Here is an 18,350-nt window from a genome sequence, read left to right as displayed (position 1 = left end):
AGTCAAAAGCAAGAACTCTCAAGGAAATCTTGGGGATGATGGGGTGAGTTAACACTTCTAACTCTAGAGTAAGGAGGGAAGTCAAATGTCTTAAGATTTGAATCAGATCGTCCAAAACTGGTTTCACACTGGAACAAATAAAATTCAGTGTTGTTTCCTAGAAAGTGAATTTTTACTTTCATGGGGGGAAAAAGGCTGTGACAAAATCAAAGATCCTTATTTTAAGCATATGGAAGCAGAAACCGCATTCATTTGAAAAGTCCTATGAGATTAATAACGTCTATTAAGGGCAACCATGTAACTTCGACACAAGAACCCAGGAAAGTGGAGCTTGTCTCCATTGCTTACTGGGGGGAACTTACGGATGTTATTTCAGAGAAGGCTGAGGCGCAGGTTAAATGAGCACTTACGTAGACATGTTGAAACATAGGAAGAGCTCAGAAAACATCAGTGATTGCCATTACTATGCAGAAAAAACACAGCCGCCCAAATCAGTGAACTCTTGAGGCTGATTTCTATCAACTACAGTTAAAAACCAGGCACCTTCTCCCAGGAGCATGAGGATAAAAAGTATTTGAAAAATCCCTTCTCCACCCCCCGCCCCACCCCAGGAAAGAAGCTGATGGCAGACCATTTGGGAGCGAGGGGGTCAAGATGGCACGTGACTTCTTTTAAGTCACCAGCCAGGTTGGCAATTTTCTGAGGGAAGTGCTTGTGTGCTTTTGTATAGTTCTGTGAGCTGTGCTTTCTGGAAATTTGTGGGGCTGGAGGAGACCCCGGTGTGCTGTGGGGAATGGGTGAGGAGAGGGCTGGAGGTCTGCCTGTAAGTGGGGAGCAGCCAGCACGGGGCTGGGGGGCAGGGAGTGCAGAAATGTCCTGTGAAGCTGCACCGTGATGACAGTCAGGACGGCTCACTGCGGGGGGAGCCACGCCAGCCTCCGTGACACACGCCAGACTCCTGTCCAGCCACGCGAGACACGCTCAGAAAGCCGAGACGTCACATTCCTGCTCTGGACAGTTTCAGCTGAACAAAGAGCACAACTCACAGTCAACCTTCACCTCGGAGGCGCCGACCCCACCTTCAGAGTCCGCGTCACTGAGAGGATCACTGCATCTCTCTATTCTTTTAACATCGTCAAGTTTAATAGCTTGCATTCCAAAGCATAAAAAAGGGAATTAGGAAAATATATGTAATTTTTTTAAAGTGAGAATGTTAAGAGGGACCATTCAAAGGATAACCAACATCCATGTTTGAAATTGACCTCTGCAAAGGGTTTTATGGGAGGGACGGGGGCGGCGGCAGATAAGGGACATTGTTCATCAAGGGACGTGAACATCCAGTACAAACAGAACATCCAACGCCGGGGGCTCGATGGCTCACGCTTCAGCTTCACACTTCAATTTCACTGTGCTTTACGGCTCTCAGGAGGGGACCCACATGTTCCCGTGTGTATCGGGTGCTTTCATATAAGGAATGTTCCAAATCCATGGCCGATCTGGGGAGGTGGGGGTGGGGAGAAACAGATTACATGAGTAATAGGATTGAATTGGAATAGGATTATAGAAAATGCAGTCACCTGATGGGATAAAATGACTCCTGGGCCAGAGTCTGCAAATCATAAAGAGCCTCTTCTGAACCCGGCCCTGAAGTGGGTCCTTCCAGACAACGGCTTGGAGGAAAGGTTCACTAAGACGGCGAGTGGGCGAGGGAGCAGGCTGAAGCTGGGGGTGAGTGCCCGCTTGCCACTTAGGTTGACACGTCCCTTCTCCTCTCTGGGCCTTGGTTTCCTTACCCGTGCCTAATTCATGGAGCCGTCCCGAGGATTAAATGAGCTGAGTCCATGTGGTAGGCAAGACCCAGCATCCGGCACAGAGAGAATCTAACCAAGCGCAGCCCTTGTTCTAAGCTGGAGAGACCAACGGTCATGACAATTACAGTCAAGGGCCACGTTTCTGCTCTCAGCTGGTCATCGCTGCACAGAAGCCAGACGCCAGCGTCACATCCCCGAAATGGTTTTCTTCTGTAACTGAAGACTAATGATTGATGAGGTCTGGAGGTCTCTGTATAATGACTACAGATTGACGTCGAGGGAAGCAACAACCCTTGGAATAGCATGCAAAGACGACCTAGGTTCAAATCCTGCCTTCATCCTGCTCTGCACCCTGGGAGAGGCATGCGTATTTGGGCCTCAGGTTCCCCATCTGTGAAATGGGAACTAATTACATTAGCAAACGCCCAGGTTTATTGTGAAGCATAATGAGAGCATATCTGTGAAAGTCCCCGACATGTTGTAAGTGCTCAATAAATGCGAACTTTCCTTCCTTTTAGGGGATGTTTCAAAAATTGAAAAAATCAGAACTGCTTTTACCATGCATTGTTACTGCCGGAACTGAACTATGGCAAAAGAACCCTAATGATGGGGTGAGTGTGAATATATTGCTAGGATTACAAATACCCCCTCCCCTATATTATTGTCCTGATAAATATGACAGCTGAGCTGGAACAGCTCTGAAGGGCTTCGTGCTTAATGTAAACGGAGCGCTGAGCGGGGTCAGCGGAGATGGGTCGTCGGCCTGCAGCCGCTGCTCAGCTCTGCCAACCGCCCCTGGGGGAGGCTTTCTCCTTTTCCTGAACAGAGGCAGATGGTAGCTTGGAGGCTGGCCTGGCAAACAATGGTATCTGCCCTCTTTCCGCGCAGCCCTGCTGTTTGTGTTGAATAATCACTGAGTGAGCACGCACACAGCAGCGCGGGCAGGAAAAGCACGCCAGAGATGGCAACAAGTTATCAGAACCCGGTCCTCTGCCTTTGGCCTTGGGATGGTTGGAAAGCATGCGACTGCACTTCTCGTTAAATAACAAGCTTGTTGGACAGCCGTAAACCTGGGCCTGTGTTACATGCTTGTTTCTATTTTTTTTTTTTTTTTTTGTCTTTTGTCCTTGTAGGGCCACATCTGTGGCATATGGAGGTTCCCAGGCTAGGAGTCCAATCAGAGCTGCTGCTGCTGCTGGCCTACGCCAGAGCCACAGCAAAGTGGGATCTGAGGCGCTTCTTTGACCTACACCACTGCTCACAGCAACGCTGGATCCTTAACCCACTGAGCGAGGCCAGGGACCGAACCCGCCACCTCATTGTTCCTTGTTGGATTCACTTCCGCTGCGCCACGATGGGAACTCCATACGTGCTTGTTTTTTAAGAGGTGAGGGACTGGCAGGGCTGAAGGCTCGAGTCCCTGGCTACTCACTGGCCTTAAGAAAGCCCCTGCTCTCTTCCACTGCAAACACCATCTTCTGTGACTGGACGTCCCTGTATTTACCCTTTCTCCTGCAAATTGCTCTGCTTCAGCTCCAAGGCAGGGGACAGCCCCATCCTTGCTACATGAATGGCTATTAGATTCTTCAGCAGTGCAGGACCTGTGACACACACAGTGAGAACCCATAACTCAGAGACCATCACTGCATTTACAGGGACCCTCGAACACCTTGAACTGTGAGGGTCCACCTGCATGCAGACTGTCTTCAATAAACACGTACATGGGACAGTGGTTGGCTGAATCTGGGGATGCGGCGCCGTGGATACAGAGGGCCGACCATGGGAACTGAGCATCTGCCGATGTGGTATCCAAGGCTGGTCCTGGGTCCAATGCCCCTTGGATCCTGAGGGGTGCCCGTACTCCTTTCCTTCAAAAATAGCCAGCAACAACCAAGAGAGGACCTGGGAACCACCCTCCTGCAAATCCCCCTGATGCTCTGCTTTACAAATGAGCAAATGGCTGCATCTCACAGGCTGCTGGAAGGCCCTCCGCTACCTCGGGGAAAGCCACAGAAAAGGCCAACAGGGAGGGGAAAAGAGGGGGGCTGTGGTTCTGTTGTGGCTTTTCACCCCGTACTACCGGGCATCAGCATTACCACTCATCGGCCTGGATGGAAGCCCATTTTAGGCAATCCTCTCAAACGGTCCCCTGAGAACGGCCTGCCTCATGGTCCAGTCACACGTGGATTCGGAGAAACGGCTTAGTTTTGGTCAGATGCCAGGGACTGTTAGCCGAAGCTGAGGGCCTCTCAAGCTCAGGTGCAGCAGGGCAGGCAGACCCGCGGGTGGGGCCGGCTGCTGGACTGCTGAACCCCACCAAGTCCGCCAGCAGGCCCCTGACCAGCCTCAGGTGGGAACTGCTGGTGCATTTTCCCAGGAACACGCCCCCCCCCCCCCGCCCCCTCGACCCAGTGACCTTGCTTCGTCAAGGTGGGCACCTTCGTCAAGTTCTAAACGTGATCTTGACACAATCTGCTTGGGACCTGAGGCTAAAGGGGATGAGAAACTGGTCTTTTTTTCTGGAATATGATGGAAGGATTTAAATGAGAGGGAATCAGCAGGTGAGCCTGGCGGCAGGCCACATGGAACTCGGCATCCAAGGGGAGGGGGAGAAGCGCGGAACCAGGAAACGGCAGCACAGCCCAGGTGAGACCTACGTGCGGGCCGTGGCAGGGGCGGGGAGGGGCCAGCCTGGGGAGGGCAGGAGAGGGCAGGAGAGGGTCTCTGCAGGTCTCTGAGGTCAGGGACTGCGTGCATCTTACATCTCTGTCATTCCAGAACTCGGCCCTCCAGGCTACAGCGCACAGGGTAGTGGTATAGGGCGCGATTTAAAATGGTGACTTTGCTTTATAGGAGCTTTCTTTGAAAAATGCAGTTCCTATCAGAAAAATGTGTTTGGTTAAGTAACTTTTCATGAGAGGAGTGATATAAATTCGAGCTGGGCAAGGCTTTGTGTGTGTGGTTCACTGATCCATTCTGAATGCTAACCAGTGCCTGCGCACAGTAGGTTCTCCAAGATACACCTGTGCTGAGAGACTGAGAGGTGAGCACTGCACGAAGCAGGTACACCTGTTGTTGAGTCTTTGCTTTAGTTGATCAATTTCTTGGTATCTCTTGTATTGAACTGTGTGATTTGTTCCGAGCAGTGTATTTCTTTGCTAAGCTTTTCATATAGTCTGCTGACTTACACAAAAAATACTGAACAAGATCTTACACATATTAGAGTGACTTGAAAATTACTTCTGCAAACAAAGTGCTTCTAAAAGGTTCTTAACCACTCAACTTTTCCAAATCTTGGCAAAATGCCTTTTTATAGTGCCCATGACTCCCCTGAATGATGCCTTTACAGGAAATGGTGGTATCTGAATTCCTGTCATTATTCTACATGCTACTAAAGCAATGTGGAAGTTAAAACAGTACCGCTAAAAAATTAAAATGCTCCAATCTCTCGTAGATGGCTTTTTTTTTTTTTTTTTTTTAAATGGCCACACTCGTGGCATGTGAATATTCCCCAGGCCAGGGACCGAATCTGAGCCACAGCTGCCGCAATGCCAGATCCTTAACGCGGCTGGGCACAGCACCTGCCCTGCCATAGAGACAACGCCAGATCTTAACCTGCTCTGCCTCAGTGGGAACTTTTCCCTCAAATATATCTCAAAGGAAGTGTGTAAAAAATAGAAAACTCAGCTAAACAAGAAAACTTCTGCTTGTTGTCCAGATAAAAGGCTTACCATTTTCATTACAGGTCCAAGACTCTACCTAGTTGTTAACTTTTAAGTTCTTGGAAATCCCTTTTCTGTTGGAACTGAGGGGACCTAAGGATATTTTATTTTCTGCCTGTACCTGCGGCTACGGCATTTCCGGCCAGATACTGAATCCAAGCCGCAGCTGTGACCTATGCCACAGGTGTGGCAGTGCCGGATCCTTAAACTCACTGCGCCCGGCTGGGGAATAAACCTGCGCCTTTGAGGTCGCGCAGTTGGCTTCTTACCCATGCGCCAAAACAGGAACTCTAGACCTCAGGATATTTTAAAAGTTCCTCTATCTCTTCCTTTCTTGCTTTTAAAGTCCTTTGGAGATTAGAATTAAAGCAACTGGGGAGAATTCCAATCAAGGTTCCAGGCTGGGGGCAGTAGGCCCAAGGCCAGACCTTAGGTTAAGCCTAAGGCCATCGCAGTTAGCTCCTGCCTCCAGTGTGTTGATTTAGGAGAACTCAGGTTGGGGAAAAAAAAAAAAAAGAAAAAAAGGGAGAAATACAAAGGTGCAGCACAAGCTGGAAGAGGGAAGGTGACGGGGTCAAGTCAGTCCAGGGTTGGGGACTGTCCCGCATAAGCCTCAGGCTCTCCCATCATCAGCTCACTAAGGGAAGGGGCAGGAACGAATGGCAATCCACAGGGCTGCACCTGCGGCATACGGAGGTCCCCAGGCTAGGGGTCAAATTGGAGCTGCCGCTGCCGGCCTACACCATAGCCACAGTCATGCCAGGTCAGAGCGGTGTCTGCCACCTACACCACAGCTCACGGCAACACCCGATTGGACCCACCGAGCGAGGCCAGGCATTGAACCCGCATCCTCATGGATATTAGCTGGGATTGTTACCGCTGAGCCCCAACGGGAACTCCAAACAGGACAGTATTTGACTGCCAGCTCTGAGCGGGACGTGGTTGGGTGCTAGGTCTAGTCCTCCTCTCAGTCACCCTCTGACAGGGGGCTAGGCACTCGTATTTTCTCCTTTTGCAAAGAGAGACACCAAGGCCTAAAGAAAGCAAACCACTGCCTGAGGTCACTTAGTAAGTTGTCAGGTTGGCGCATAAACAGGGCCTGGCTCTAGTGCAGTGTTTTCCACCTGTGTGTTGGGGCTGGGGAGGAGTGGTTGCGGATGCCTTGAAATTCTGGTAAAACCTCTATGTGCTAGTGAAAAATGAAGGTGTGTGAATTTATGACACACTTAAGACTCAGAAGAATGCACAGGGCTTGGAAAGAAGGGAACAAGAATGCCTTCTGAAACTTAGTGCCCACCTGACTATCAGATGATGTCACCTGCAGGGGGCAGGATGCACTTAGTCAGACAGGCCAATACAATCAGAGAAAAGCGTTCATTAGAAGGTCCCAGTGAAAGCCAAGAGGGCAATCAAGGCAGGGAAGCAGCTAGAGTCCAAGGAGCACTGTCCAGGGAAAGAAGGGAGTCACTGGGCCAGGCGGGCTCTGGGAAGGAGTCTGAGGTTTTGGAATATTTAATGGCGTGATGTCATTCAAACTTTCCAATCAAAAACCAGGTTTGCTCTGTTCACATTCAGCCTTCACTCAAGATTCACAGATTATAATTTGGCTGCCTGCAGAGGCTCCACCCTCTGGGGAAGATCTGCTGGCTGTGGTGCTGTGAGAATCCGCCACTGAAAAGTAGTAAGTCTGTCCGAACACACAACTCCTCCTGTGGGAATCTGGCCGAATAAGAACTCGCCTCAAAGACAGACTTTCTGGGGCTGGGAAGAGCAGCACTGCAGCTGGCAGACCACAGGATGGAGGTGATGCCACCTGCCCCAGCCAGCCTTCCTCCACCACTCTGGTGACCTGAGCCCGGTGGCCACTGGCTTTCTCTTGTGTTTTTGGTCACTGCCCTTCAAGTCCCAGCCTCAGGCGGCAGTTTGCAGAGTGTGGCCTGGAGGCCTCCTATCTGCCTGCCTGCCCACCCATCCGTCTGTCCATCCGTCCGTCCATCCATCCATCCATCTATTGTCTTTTTAGGGCTGCACCTGCGGCATATGGAAGTTCCCAGGCTAGGAGTGCAATTGGAGCTGTAGCTTCTGGCCTACACTACAGCCATAGCAATGCCAGATCTGAGCTGCGCCTCAACCTACATTACAGCTGATGGCAACGCAGGATCTTAATCCACTGAGCAAGGCCAGGCATCAAACCCTCATCCTCACGGATATTCATCAGGTTCGTTACCACTGAGCCATGATGGGAACTCCCTGGGGACTCTCTTTTAAAGGGGTCGGGGGGGGGGGAGTGTGCGCCTGTAAAGTCCAAATTACTGGCATCCTAACATTAAACCACTATTTGTCACCTTCACACGAGTGTACAGAGGCTACACGACAGGCATGATACCACAACAGAGCAGCTCTGAGAATCCAGAGAATAAAGGGGTCTGCAAACATGTAAACAATGCCATCTGCCTCACTAATTACTTTTGGGAACAGTCATGTTACTATATTTTTAAATACATAGATGGGTTCATTATTATTTTAAAATAAATTAATGTTTAAACATGCATTGGTTTTAATTTGACATGATAAATATCAATAACTACAAAACCCCATGTAAATCAAAGAAGCTTTTTGAGGACCAGTTTGAGAACTGTGGCTCCAGTGGCCACACGTGGGGCAGTGAAGGGGATTTGCAAACCTGCCCTTCCAGGGCATTCCATGAGCCAGGCTCCCCCTGAGAGCCCAGTAGCTTCCCCTGCTTTGGTACATACACTTGTGGTTTTCTTTCGCCCGTGTCTCACCTTTACTTCCATACAGTTCTGGAGGCAAATCATACGGCACAGGAAAGGAGGCTGTTGGCTCCTGGCTCCCTGAGAAGAATTTCTGCTTCACTCTGAAGCTGTCCAGGCCCTGCAGACACACAGAATCTCTAATTGCATCCCATCCTCTGGAAAAAGATCTCAAGAAGCAATTATTTTTTATGGTACAACAAAATCCAGAGCTACTCAGGTTATTATTTCAGAGCTATTTTTTGACATTTGCTAAGTCAAACATATTTACAACCCTCCCCAAATTGTTCTTTCCCAAAAATAAGAGGTCCAAATTTCAGGAAACAAATTACACAGCAAAGTTTGCAGAAGTTTAATAAAGGATATAAAGATAAAAGAGGAAAGCAATTTCGGATGTTACAGCCCATTTCTACTAACCTCTGAGGACAGTTTGCAGGGAGTGTGTAGAAGACACTGAATAAAAATACCTCGAAATACTTTCACTATTGCTATAGTAACAGGCTGCTCCCTCTGGTGAGGAATAAGGGTTGCTTTCATGTAAAACCAAAGTGTTTCAGTGTAACGTGATAGGAATGCAGAAGGGGGAACTCTTCAAGACCCACCAAAATGGAAGGTTCATCCCAAGAACTCCAGAGTCAGCTAGTATTAACTTAATCAGGGTGCAAATTTAAGGTGCCACACCCAGGCTGATGTATAAAGTGCCACCGCCTCCTCACATAGGACCTAGACAGCAGCACGGGTGTCCGATGTGACCTCCTGGCCTGCCTCTCGTATAATCCTGGCACTGTTTTTGCAAGGCTGTCCCCCGGGCCTCTGGCCACCTTCCACATGCGTATCCATCCTTTCCTGAATACCCCCCATGTCAAACGGTGCTGATGCCTTAGGAACCCACACCAAGAGCTAGGAACACAGGGCTCAACTTGGGGATCATGTAACTTGAACTTAGTAGGGGAGCTGCTCACGGGCGCGGTGGAGACTGCGGGGAGAGTCAGGGCTGTGTGGACCTGGGCTTCGGTCAGTCTGAGCCGAGCCTCTGCGCTGGCAGCTACGGGCTCTGTGAAAGGCTCATTCATGCCACACATTATTTCTTGAGTCCCTCTTCTGCGTCCAGAACAGGTGCCAGACACTGAGTGTACAGGAGCCATGACAACAGTCACAATCCCTGTCCTCGTGGGATGTCCAGTCTGGTGGGGAGGCGTTAAACAAATGAATGTAGAAGAGGGAGATAAAGAGCTTCCATTTGTGATAAACGCTATGAAGAAAAGCAGAGGAAGACTAGGAGGGAAGAGAAGGCCTGTTTCAGACTTGGGGGCAGGGGACACTCAGAAGGCTCCCTAAAAAGTGATTTTTTTGGGGGGTAGGGGTTATACCCACGGCATGGTGAAGCTTCTGGGCCAGGGGTAGAACCCAAGCCACAGCAGTGACAATGCCAGGTCCTTAACTTGCTAGACCACCAGGGAGCTCAAAAAAGTGACATTTAATTAAACTCTGAAAGATGAGTAGGGTTTGGTCAGATGAGGAGAAATCATGACGTGCCAGGGGGAGGGGACAGCATCTGCAAAGGCCGAGACGGGGCAGATCTTGCGTGTTGTGGAAACTAAAAAAAGACGGTTCGTGAGACACTTGACCACTTACTCATTAGGCCTCAAGTTCCTCATTTGTAAAACTGGAGTAATAAGCTTCTGGACGTTATCTTATTACCGTTTCTCACTTCAGCACCCAGCACCAGTCCTGGTGCACGGCTGGGGTCTGAGCTGGGATTAAAGCACCTCCCCTGCTTACTTGACAGGTGGCTGCACAGAAGCAGATGCAGCGAAGTGCTTTGTGCGGGTGAGACCCACAGGAAGGTATGGGTGACAGCACCTTGCAAGGCAGTGGCTAGAGGCACAGCAAAAGGTGACACAGGACAGACGCCTGGAGCAAACTCTGGGCAGAAAAGGCCGAAATGACCTCTGAGCAGAGGCTGGTTAAGAAAAGGCTCTGTGGTAAATATTTTTGCTAGGCCTTGAAAATGGCTACCATTTTGATAAACAGAGAGCTGGCAGGGAACAAATATGGAGAGACTGGCCTGACCAAAGGCAGGGCTGGGAAAGCATAGAGCCAGCCTTCCACAGGGGTGGCGAGGAGAGGGCTGGGGACACTGGGCAGAAAGTCAGCCAGACTGGAGCGGGTTCTGTGTGGAAGCGTGTGGCCGCCTGCAGCTCTACCTGTACAAGCAGGCCCATCTCCCGGCCACAGTGACTCGGGATGGGCATGTGGCCCGAGTCAGGGGTTAAAGACGAGACCATCCTTCTCTGGGGAGCTGCTGAGGTGTGAGCCCTAAGCTGCTGGGGGTGGGGGAGGGGTCTCATGTCCTTCCACAGAAGTGGGCCTCAGAACTGAACCGCCCCCACCCCTGGATTCAGCCCTGCCTGAAGCAGGTTTGAGCTGGTTATCCTCCCCTCACAACCCGGGGTGTCACGGGACGCTGGTTAGAGCGTGGTCTTTACTCGGACACACAGTGAGGAGCTGCAGGAGGATTCTGAACAGAAAAGCGCCTCTGTAAAGGCAGACTGGCGCGGGGATCGGACCCGGGGGCGTCGGAGCTGCGAGACAAGAACGCGCAATGGAGGAGACAGGAAAGGGGATGCGAGCGTAAGTATCACGACGAACGATGAGATGTAAGCGAGGGAATGTGGATGAGCAACGGAAAGAAAGAAACGGGTCTGAAAGAGATGGAAGGAAAAGGTGATAAAAGGCAGGGACATCTGAGGGCAGGGCAGGGCAGGGAGGGAACGCGGAGACCAGGGACCGGAAGGCAAGGGCTTTGCGGCCGGCCCTGCCCCACCCCTCCTCCCTCCCTAGTGGGCTGCTGGACCACCTTCTGCACAGTCAGCACTGGCGTCCCTCCTTGGGTCTTACCTTCAACACATTCCGGATCTGGGGACAATCCTGGTCATCTTTTAACTTTTGTATCTCGCTTAATTACTGTGTGACTCTAGGCAAGTTCCTTAACCTTTCTGGGCCTGGGTTTCCTTATCTATGTACATACACGGCTATGGTGAGGTTAAGTTATTTAGAGCAATGACTGCGAGTGACAGTAAATCCATATAACAGACGCATTCTCAGGGTGTTCTAGGTGATGCAATCACTCCTACTGTGCAGAGGAGGAAAGAAATTTGCAGGCTATTTGCCCGAGGCCCCACGGCTATGATGCAGCAAGGCCAGAAACTAACCCTGCCTTTCTGATTTTTGGTCCTATATTTCTTCCACTAAGCAAGCGAACGGTCTCACGTTCATCCACCAGGAGCCAAGACAAGGGAAGAATTTCCTGCACATTTAAGAGGCGCCACGACAGGAGGAGCCAAATTCTGGCAATCTTGGCTCTTGACATTCTCAAAGGGAAAGAGGCCAGGGGTTGGGAAATGATGCTGATATAACGATTACCAAATACTTTATAGAGTTTCAGGCAAAAATGCCTTCCCTCTTCTTTAGCTCCTGGCTTACTAGGGTCATTTTTAAAGGCACCTGGCGAGGAATATGAGTCTTTATGAGGCTCCGCGGTGCCAAGCTGTGGTGGCCGACTTCTCATATGAGAAGCTTGGAGCCATCTATGTCTGACAGGAAGCAACATGCTTTTTTATTCTTGAACGCCATTTCTGATTCAAATTCTAGGGTATTATATATGTATTTTAAAAAGTACCACTTTCCTTTTCAATCTGGATGTCAAATAATTTGAGGCTGTCTTCTAATTATCATTATTTATATATCACAGTGGTACCACGTGGCATTTTTACAAAACAGAGGCAGGCACCCTCCCAGGCACCGACACTTAAAAGACAGTTAAGACAATGCATTTAGAAAACACCAGGTGAGAGGGTGGACATGAATCACACGTGAGAAATTACTGGCTTTTCCCGTCATCAGCTCTGGGAGGCAGAGAGCTGGTTCTCACTGTTGACAGATTAGGTCTGGCAGCTTAGCTCAATCACAGAGAACCAGGAACAGGGTCATATTTCAGTTAGAGATACAATTTATTTTTTTAGTTGCCTCTAACCGAGTAGCAGCCTCCAGTAGTAAAATCCTGGCCAAGCTATCAAATTTTCCTGGGTAAAACCAATGAACCTTCCAGAAGGAGCATGTTTAACCAAAGATGGACTGATGGATGAGGAAGTGGGTTACCGGAAGGGGGGGCTCTCTGGTCCCCCTTCAAGTATATGATCAACTGTGTTTGTCTCCCGGTCGGGGCTTTGGAAGAGCTTCTCGGAGGAGGGTAAACCCCAGGGGCCGAGAAGGATGGGTTTTTGAGAAGCAAGGGGCTGAGAGTGTGAGCAAGGAGCAGTGCACTCTGGGAAAAGAAGTAACAGCGTGATGCCACGGCTGTGACATCAAGATTTCGGTTCACTCCAGACTCGGTCTCAGCCTCCCCTTCTGCTGAACAGCTTGGTTTACGTCCCTTCTGGTAATGGGCCCTGTAACCTGCGCTCAGCACTTGCTAAGTATCAGGCGCTGATGTCAACACTTGCTCTTCACTCTCAAATGATCCTATTCTGTCCCCAAGTCCCAGCTGGACACAGAAGTAAAGGAACAGGTTGGGTCTGTCTGTGAGCTGGATCACAACCAACACTATCCTTGCTGTCACTTTGGTTCCTATGGATCTGAGGTCCCCAAATCTTCAAACTCCATGATCCAGGAGCATCCCCTTTTCAAAAATCTTTTTTGGCCGCCCTGCGGCACATGGACTTCCCAAGCCAGGGATCACATCCGAGCCACAATTGCAACCCACACTGCAGATGCAGCAACGCTGGTTCCTTAACCCACTGTGCAGGGCAGGGGATTGAACCCGTGTCCCAGCGCTCCAGAGATGCCACAGCGGGAACGCCGAGTTCCCTTTCTTGGTCCCTGGGATCTCTCCACTTTGCTCTATAGCTTGTCCCTTCTCTTTCCGAGTTACTTCTGAGTTTCTAACTGGGCAGAAAGCAGGAGCAGAGGATCACACGATTAGTAAATGGCTTTTGCTACCACACCAACCTCACCCCTATACCGACCAACCCTTGTGGGTGACAGGGCCCCAGGACTGGTGCAGCCAGTGGGGGCAAAGGAGCTGGAGGCTCACTGTGCCAGTTCACAGCAGACCGTGCTGCCACACAGAGGATACTGGATGTCGTCCCGTGGGGGAAAGGGCGCCACGGGAGGTTTAAAGGCAGAGAGATACAGACCCTGATGGCTGGGCAGAGACACAGCTTCAGAAGGAGGGGGATGGGATAAGACGTGTCAGTGGAGTGTGGACGGGTGGTGGCAGCAGTGGCGTGGAAGGACGTGGCTCTATTAGCTGAGCGGGAGAACTTGAGAGATTACAGAAACACTACTTGAAACAGTGTGGCCCAGCTGTGGCCTCCAGGAAACCCTAAGCGTCCCCAGCCCATGGGTGGGGCCCAACGCAGATGGTCAGAGGGGGTGCCGGGCGGATGAGGGGGGTTAGGTTGGTGGCTGTTGTGAATGTTATTTTTTATTTAAAACTTTTTTTCTTTTCAGGGCCGCACCTGCAGCATGTGGAAGTTCCCGGGCCAGGGGTTGAACCGGAGCTGCAGCTGCTGGCCTATGCCATAGCAATGCCAGATCCGCTGAACCACAATGGGCACTCTGCTCTTGTAAATTTTAGGGGTTCTTCCAGCCAGAGCCACTGTTAGAATGCTGCCATTTTTGGCAACAAAAGGACTATAAAATAGTTTAACTCGAACAGAGAAAAGACAGAGAGACTTGAAGACTGAAAGTTCTCGGGGATTTGGCTCAAGCATCTTTGATTCCAATCACAGGAAAGAGAACAGGCATCTCAAGAGCAGGTGACCCTGGGGCTCAGCAGGGGCTGAGCCAGCTCTCAGTCCTGGGACAAGCGCAAGGACATTCAGGGAGGGAGGGAGGACCCTCATCTGGACACCAAACCCTGATGCTAAGATGGTGTGCGCACCATGCCCAGAGGAAGAAGGAATCCAGACACAAAGAATCAGGCAGCCTCGTCAGGGCCTGACGAGGTATGTGCTCAATAAACACCCAAACGCACGAGGCTCCAATAGAGAATACCTGCATTTCCCTGAAATGCTCGCAGATGCCCAAGTGTTTGGAATACAGCCACTTGTCTTGGAGATCATAAGATGATCTTTCCTAAATTGAGACCTCTCTGAGCCTAAAGGAATTAGTCTAATCTAAAAGTTAAATACACCTAAATTAGAGGGACAACTCAAAAAGCATAAAGTTGATAAGTGGATGTTAGACATTAAAAAAAAGAGGTCTTTGGGAGTTCCCCTTGTGGTGCAGTGGAAACGAATCTGACTAGGAACCATGAGGTCGCAGGTTCGATCCCTGGCCTTGCTCAATGGGTTAAGGATCCGAAGGTACTGTGAGGGGTGGTGTAGGTCGCAGACGAGGCTCAGATCTGTGTTGCTGTGGCCGGGCAGTAGGCTGGCAGCTACAACTCTGATTCGACCCTTAGCCTGGGAACCTCCATATGCCATGGAGACATAGCCCTCAAAAGACAAAAATACCAAAAAATAAACAAAAAAATAAGGTCTTTGGAGTTCCCATTGTGGCTCAGCGGTAATGAACCTGACTAGTATCCATGAGCATGTGGGTTCAATCCCTGGCCTCGATCAGTGGGTTAAGGATCCCTGAGCTGCATCTGTGACCTACACCACAGCTCACAGATTTGTGAGCACATTTAAGCACCCGCTACACCCAACACGCCCTTGGACCGAATTCACGTTGTCTCGGCAGCCACTGTCCTGCACCTGTGTCCTCCTCACAGAAAGGGCGGGGTACACCAGGAGCCTCAAGGGGCCGATGGCAACCAGGGGGCTTTACCACGAGCCTCCTGAGTGCCAGGCCATCTGCAAGAACAGCTCCCAGCCCAGCCAAGGAGACACACACGTCAACAACCCCAGTACAGGGGACACATGAACGGCCCTGGTACTCGAAGGCTATGGGGTGCAGAGGAGGAGTACTGGGAGTGGGGACTCACAGGCAGGTGGCTTGGAGGCCTCGAGGGTCATTCCTAATACACATTAAGACTGGAGAGAAAGGTAGAGGCATGGGAGTTCGGCTGTAGCTCGGCTGGTTAAGGACCCAACGTTGTCTCTGTGAGAATGTGGGTTCGATCCCTGGCCTTGCTCAGTGGGTAAGGATTTGGTCTTGCCGCAAGCTGCAGTGTAGGCTGAAGATGCAGCTCAGATCTGGCGTTGCTGTGGCTGTGGCGTAGGCCTGCAGCAGCAGCTCCAATTCGACCCCTGGTCCAGGAACTTCCATAAACCACAGGAGCAGTTGTAAAAAGAAAAAAAATAAAAGAAAGGCACATGCAAACTGTTACACTTAGAATGGATAGATAACAAGGTCCTACTGTACAGCACAGGGAACTATATCCAATCTCCTGGGATAAACCATGATGGAAAGGAAGACGTGTGTGTGTGTGTGTGTGTGTGTGTGTGTGTGTGTGTAAGGAATGTATATATGTGTATAATTACGCTGCTTTGCTGTACAGCAGAAATTAGCACAACATTGTAAAATGACTATTTTTTTTTTTTGTTCTGTTTTGTTTTTGGCCACATTTGTGGCATATGTTAGTTCTCAGGCCAGGGATCAAATTCAAGCCACAACTGCAACCTGCGTCACAGCTGTGGCAACGTCAAATCCTTAACCCATTGCAATGGGCAGGGGATCGAACCTGTACCTCCACAGCAACCCAAGCCACTGCAGTCAGATCATTAACCCACTGCACCACGGCACCAAGTCCTCAATCAACTATACTTTAATTAAAAAATGAAAAAAGACTGGTGAGAAGTGGGGTGTGGTGGTTCATTTTGTGTCAACTTGACTGGGCTATGGGACACCCAGGTAACCAGTTAAACTCTGAAGGAGTTTTGGCCTGAGATTAATACCTGAATCAGGGGACTGAGTAAAGATGACCCCTCCCCAATGTGGGTGGCACCATCCAGTCAGTGGGGGCTCTGAGTACTAGAAAGAAGTGGAGGAAGGGCTGCTTGGCTGGGACATCCGTCCACTGCTAAACTCAGACCCGGAACAGAAGCATCACCTCCTGGTCCTCACGCCTTCAGACTCGGCTGGACCTACACCACTGGCCCTCCTGTATCTCTGGCTCTCCTGGGGGTCCGGCCCTCCTGGGTCTCTCATCCTCCTAGGTCTCTCATCCTCTTGGGTCTCCAGCCCTCCTGGGTCTCCGGCCCTCCTGGGTCTCTCATCCTCCTGGGTCTCCGGCCCTCCTGGGTCTCTGGCCCTGGTCTCCAGCCCTCCTGGGTCTCTCGTCCTCCTGGGTCTCCGGCCCTCCTGGGTTTCCGGCCCTCCTGGGTCTCTGGCCCTGGTCTCCAGCCCTCGTAGGTCTCCAGCCCTCGTAGGTCTCCAGCCCTCGTAGGTTTCTAGTCCTCCTGGGTCTCCGGCCCTGGGTCTCCAGTTCTCCTGGGTCTCCGGTCCTCCTGGGTGTCCAGTTGTCCTGGGTCTCTGGTCCTCCTGAGTCTCCAGTTCTCCTGGATGTCCGGCCCTCCTGGGTCTCCAGTTCTCCTGGGTGTCCGGCCATTCTGGGTCTCGGGTCCTCCTGGGTCTCCACCCCTCCTGGGTCTCCAGTCCTCCTGGGTCTCCAGCCCTGGTCTCCAGCTTGCTCCAAAACAGTGTGAGCCAATCCCTCGGAGTCGGCCTCTTCTCTGGGCATCCAAGTGTCCTGCTGGTTCTGGCTCTTCACTGTGTGGCTGGAATATGGGGGACCAGGAGTGAGAGGGAAGCAGTCCGGCCTGAGGAGCCAGGAGTCGGGGCATGAAGGGAAGAGCAGGCCATGCCAAGAAGCCTGGTTCCTATCTCACAGGATTTGAAGTGGGTGGGCGACCACTGGATTCTCAGTCTACAGATGTTCCAGCAGCAGGGGGCCAAGAGGCTAGGAACGGAGCCAGGCGGTCTAGGAAGTGGGCCAGGAGGCCACTGCAGCAGGACGTGACATGCAGCAGGGGTGGCCAGAAGTGACAGCTCACCTAGCAGCAGTAAGGAGTTGGGGATGCCAAGGCCAGGGACTGACCACAGGTGGGGGAGGGGGAGGAGTGGTGGAGGAACTCCCAGACCCACGGCCAGGGGCGGGGGGCAGTGGGGTGCTGCTGAGAGGAATTCATTAATGATGAGAGGGTTGGGACTGTATGGTGTAAGTGATGACGACAATGGTTTTGATGACATCTGTAAGGCCATCATCCTCAAGGACCTTTCATTAATGGAAATGACATTACAATCATAACCGGAGATAAATGTTTCATCAGATTCAAATTTTCTGAAAATTGGCCCGATGAGACCACTAACCACTAAAACCTGATGGCTTTTTACTATCTGCATGGGACCAAGTCCAACCCCAGCGTGTCCTGCTCGCTAACTTCCTTCAGAAAAGGGCTGCTGCCTGGCTCAGGCCTAGCTCCCAGCCCCTTCCAGGCACTGGACCTGTGCGCGGTTTCTCGACTAGAACGGGCACGGCTCCCTCTGGCTGGAAGCCTCATCGCCCCCAAAAGTGGCCTGAGCGCACACTCGTTTTTCAAGACTGGTCACACGTCATCTCAGTAAAGGAGCTGCCCCGCAGGGAGACGGCTCACGCTCTCTCTTCAGAATCCGTCTGTTTTGAGGGCCCCGCAGCTCTCATCACGTACTCTGTAACTTGTGTGAGCTTAATAAATACCCGTGAGCTTCCTGAGAAGAAAGACCCCATGTCCTCCCCCTCCAGTGCCCACAGAGAGAAGGCGCGCGGGGCCTGTGGGGCCAGCTGCGCAAGAGGTCGTCCTTCGCAGGCACCAGCATGTCCAGCGACGAGCCTGGGGTGCACTCCGGAGGGGCAGCCTCTCCTTCACGAGTTAAGGGTCTCACTCTGTGCTCCCATAACCTTGGCAAGATGACAGATTACCTCCTGGCACAGAGCTCTGGGCTGCCCTCAAAGTCATGGCCATGAACGTTAATTCTGTGAGGGCCCAACAAAGGTCTACGACTTTTCCAGAAGCTCCACAGAAAAATAAATGATGCAGATAAGCTACCGTAGT

General features: G+C 51.2%; 1 protein-coding gene across 6 annotated transcripts in view; it reads right to left on the bottom strand.

Moving 5' to 3' along the window:
* The window catches only part of TDP1 (tyrosyl-DNA phosphodiesterase 1), an 86,169-nt gene continuing 68,936 nt past the window's right edge, over window positions 1,118-18,350 (bottom strand). For 5 of the 6 annotated variants that reach the window (XM_005666389.3, XM_003128683.4, XM_013978376.2 and 2 more), the window contains 2 exons: window positions 8,320-8,428; window positions 1,118-1,496 (listed from right to left, as the gene is read on the bottom strand). In XM_005666389.3, the coding sequence (XP_005666446.1) occupies window positions 1,423-1,496; window positions 8,320-8,428 (183 nt within the window). In that variant the 3' untranslated portion in view covers window positions 1,118-1,422. The remainder of the gene's footprint in view (window positions 1,497-8,319; window positions 8,429-18,350) is intronic. The other variant, XR_001298092.2, reaches the window with a different exon arrangement.

The sequence above is a fragment of the Sus scrofa genome, chromosome 7 (assembly GCF_000003025.6).
Source record: "Sus scrofa isolate TJ Tabasco breed Duroc chromosome 7, Sscrofa11.1, whole genome shotgun sequence".
NCBI classification, from domain to species: domain Eukaryota; kingdom Metazoa; phylum Chordata; class Mammalia; order Artiodactyla; family Suidae; genus Sus; species Sus scrofa.
The sequence above is the reverse complement of the archived record's forward strand: the minus strand, read 5'-3'. Positions and strand labels throughout refer to the sequence as shown.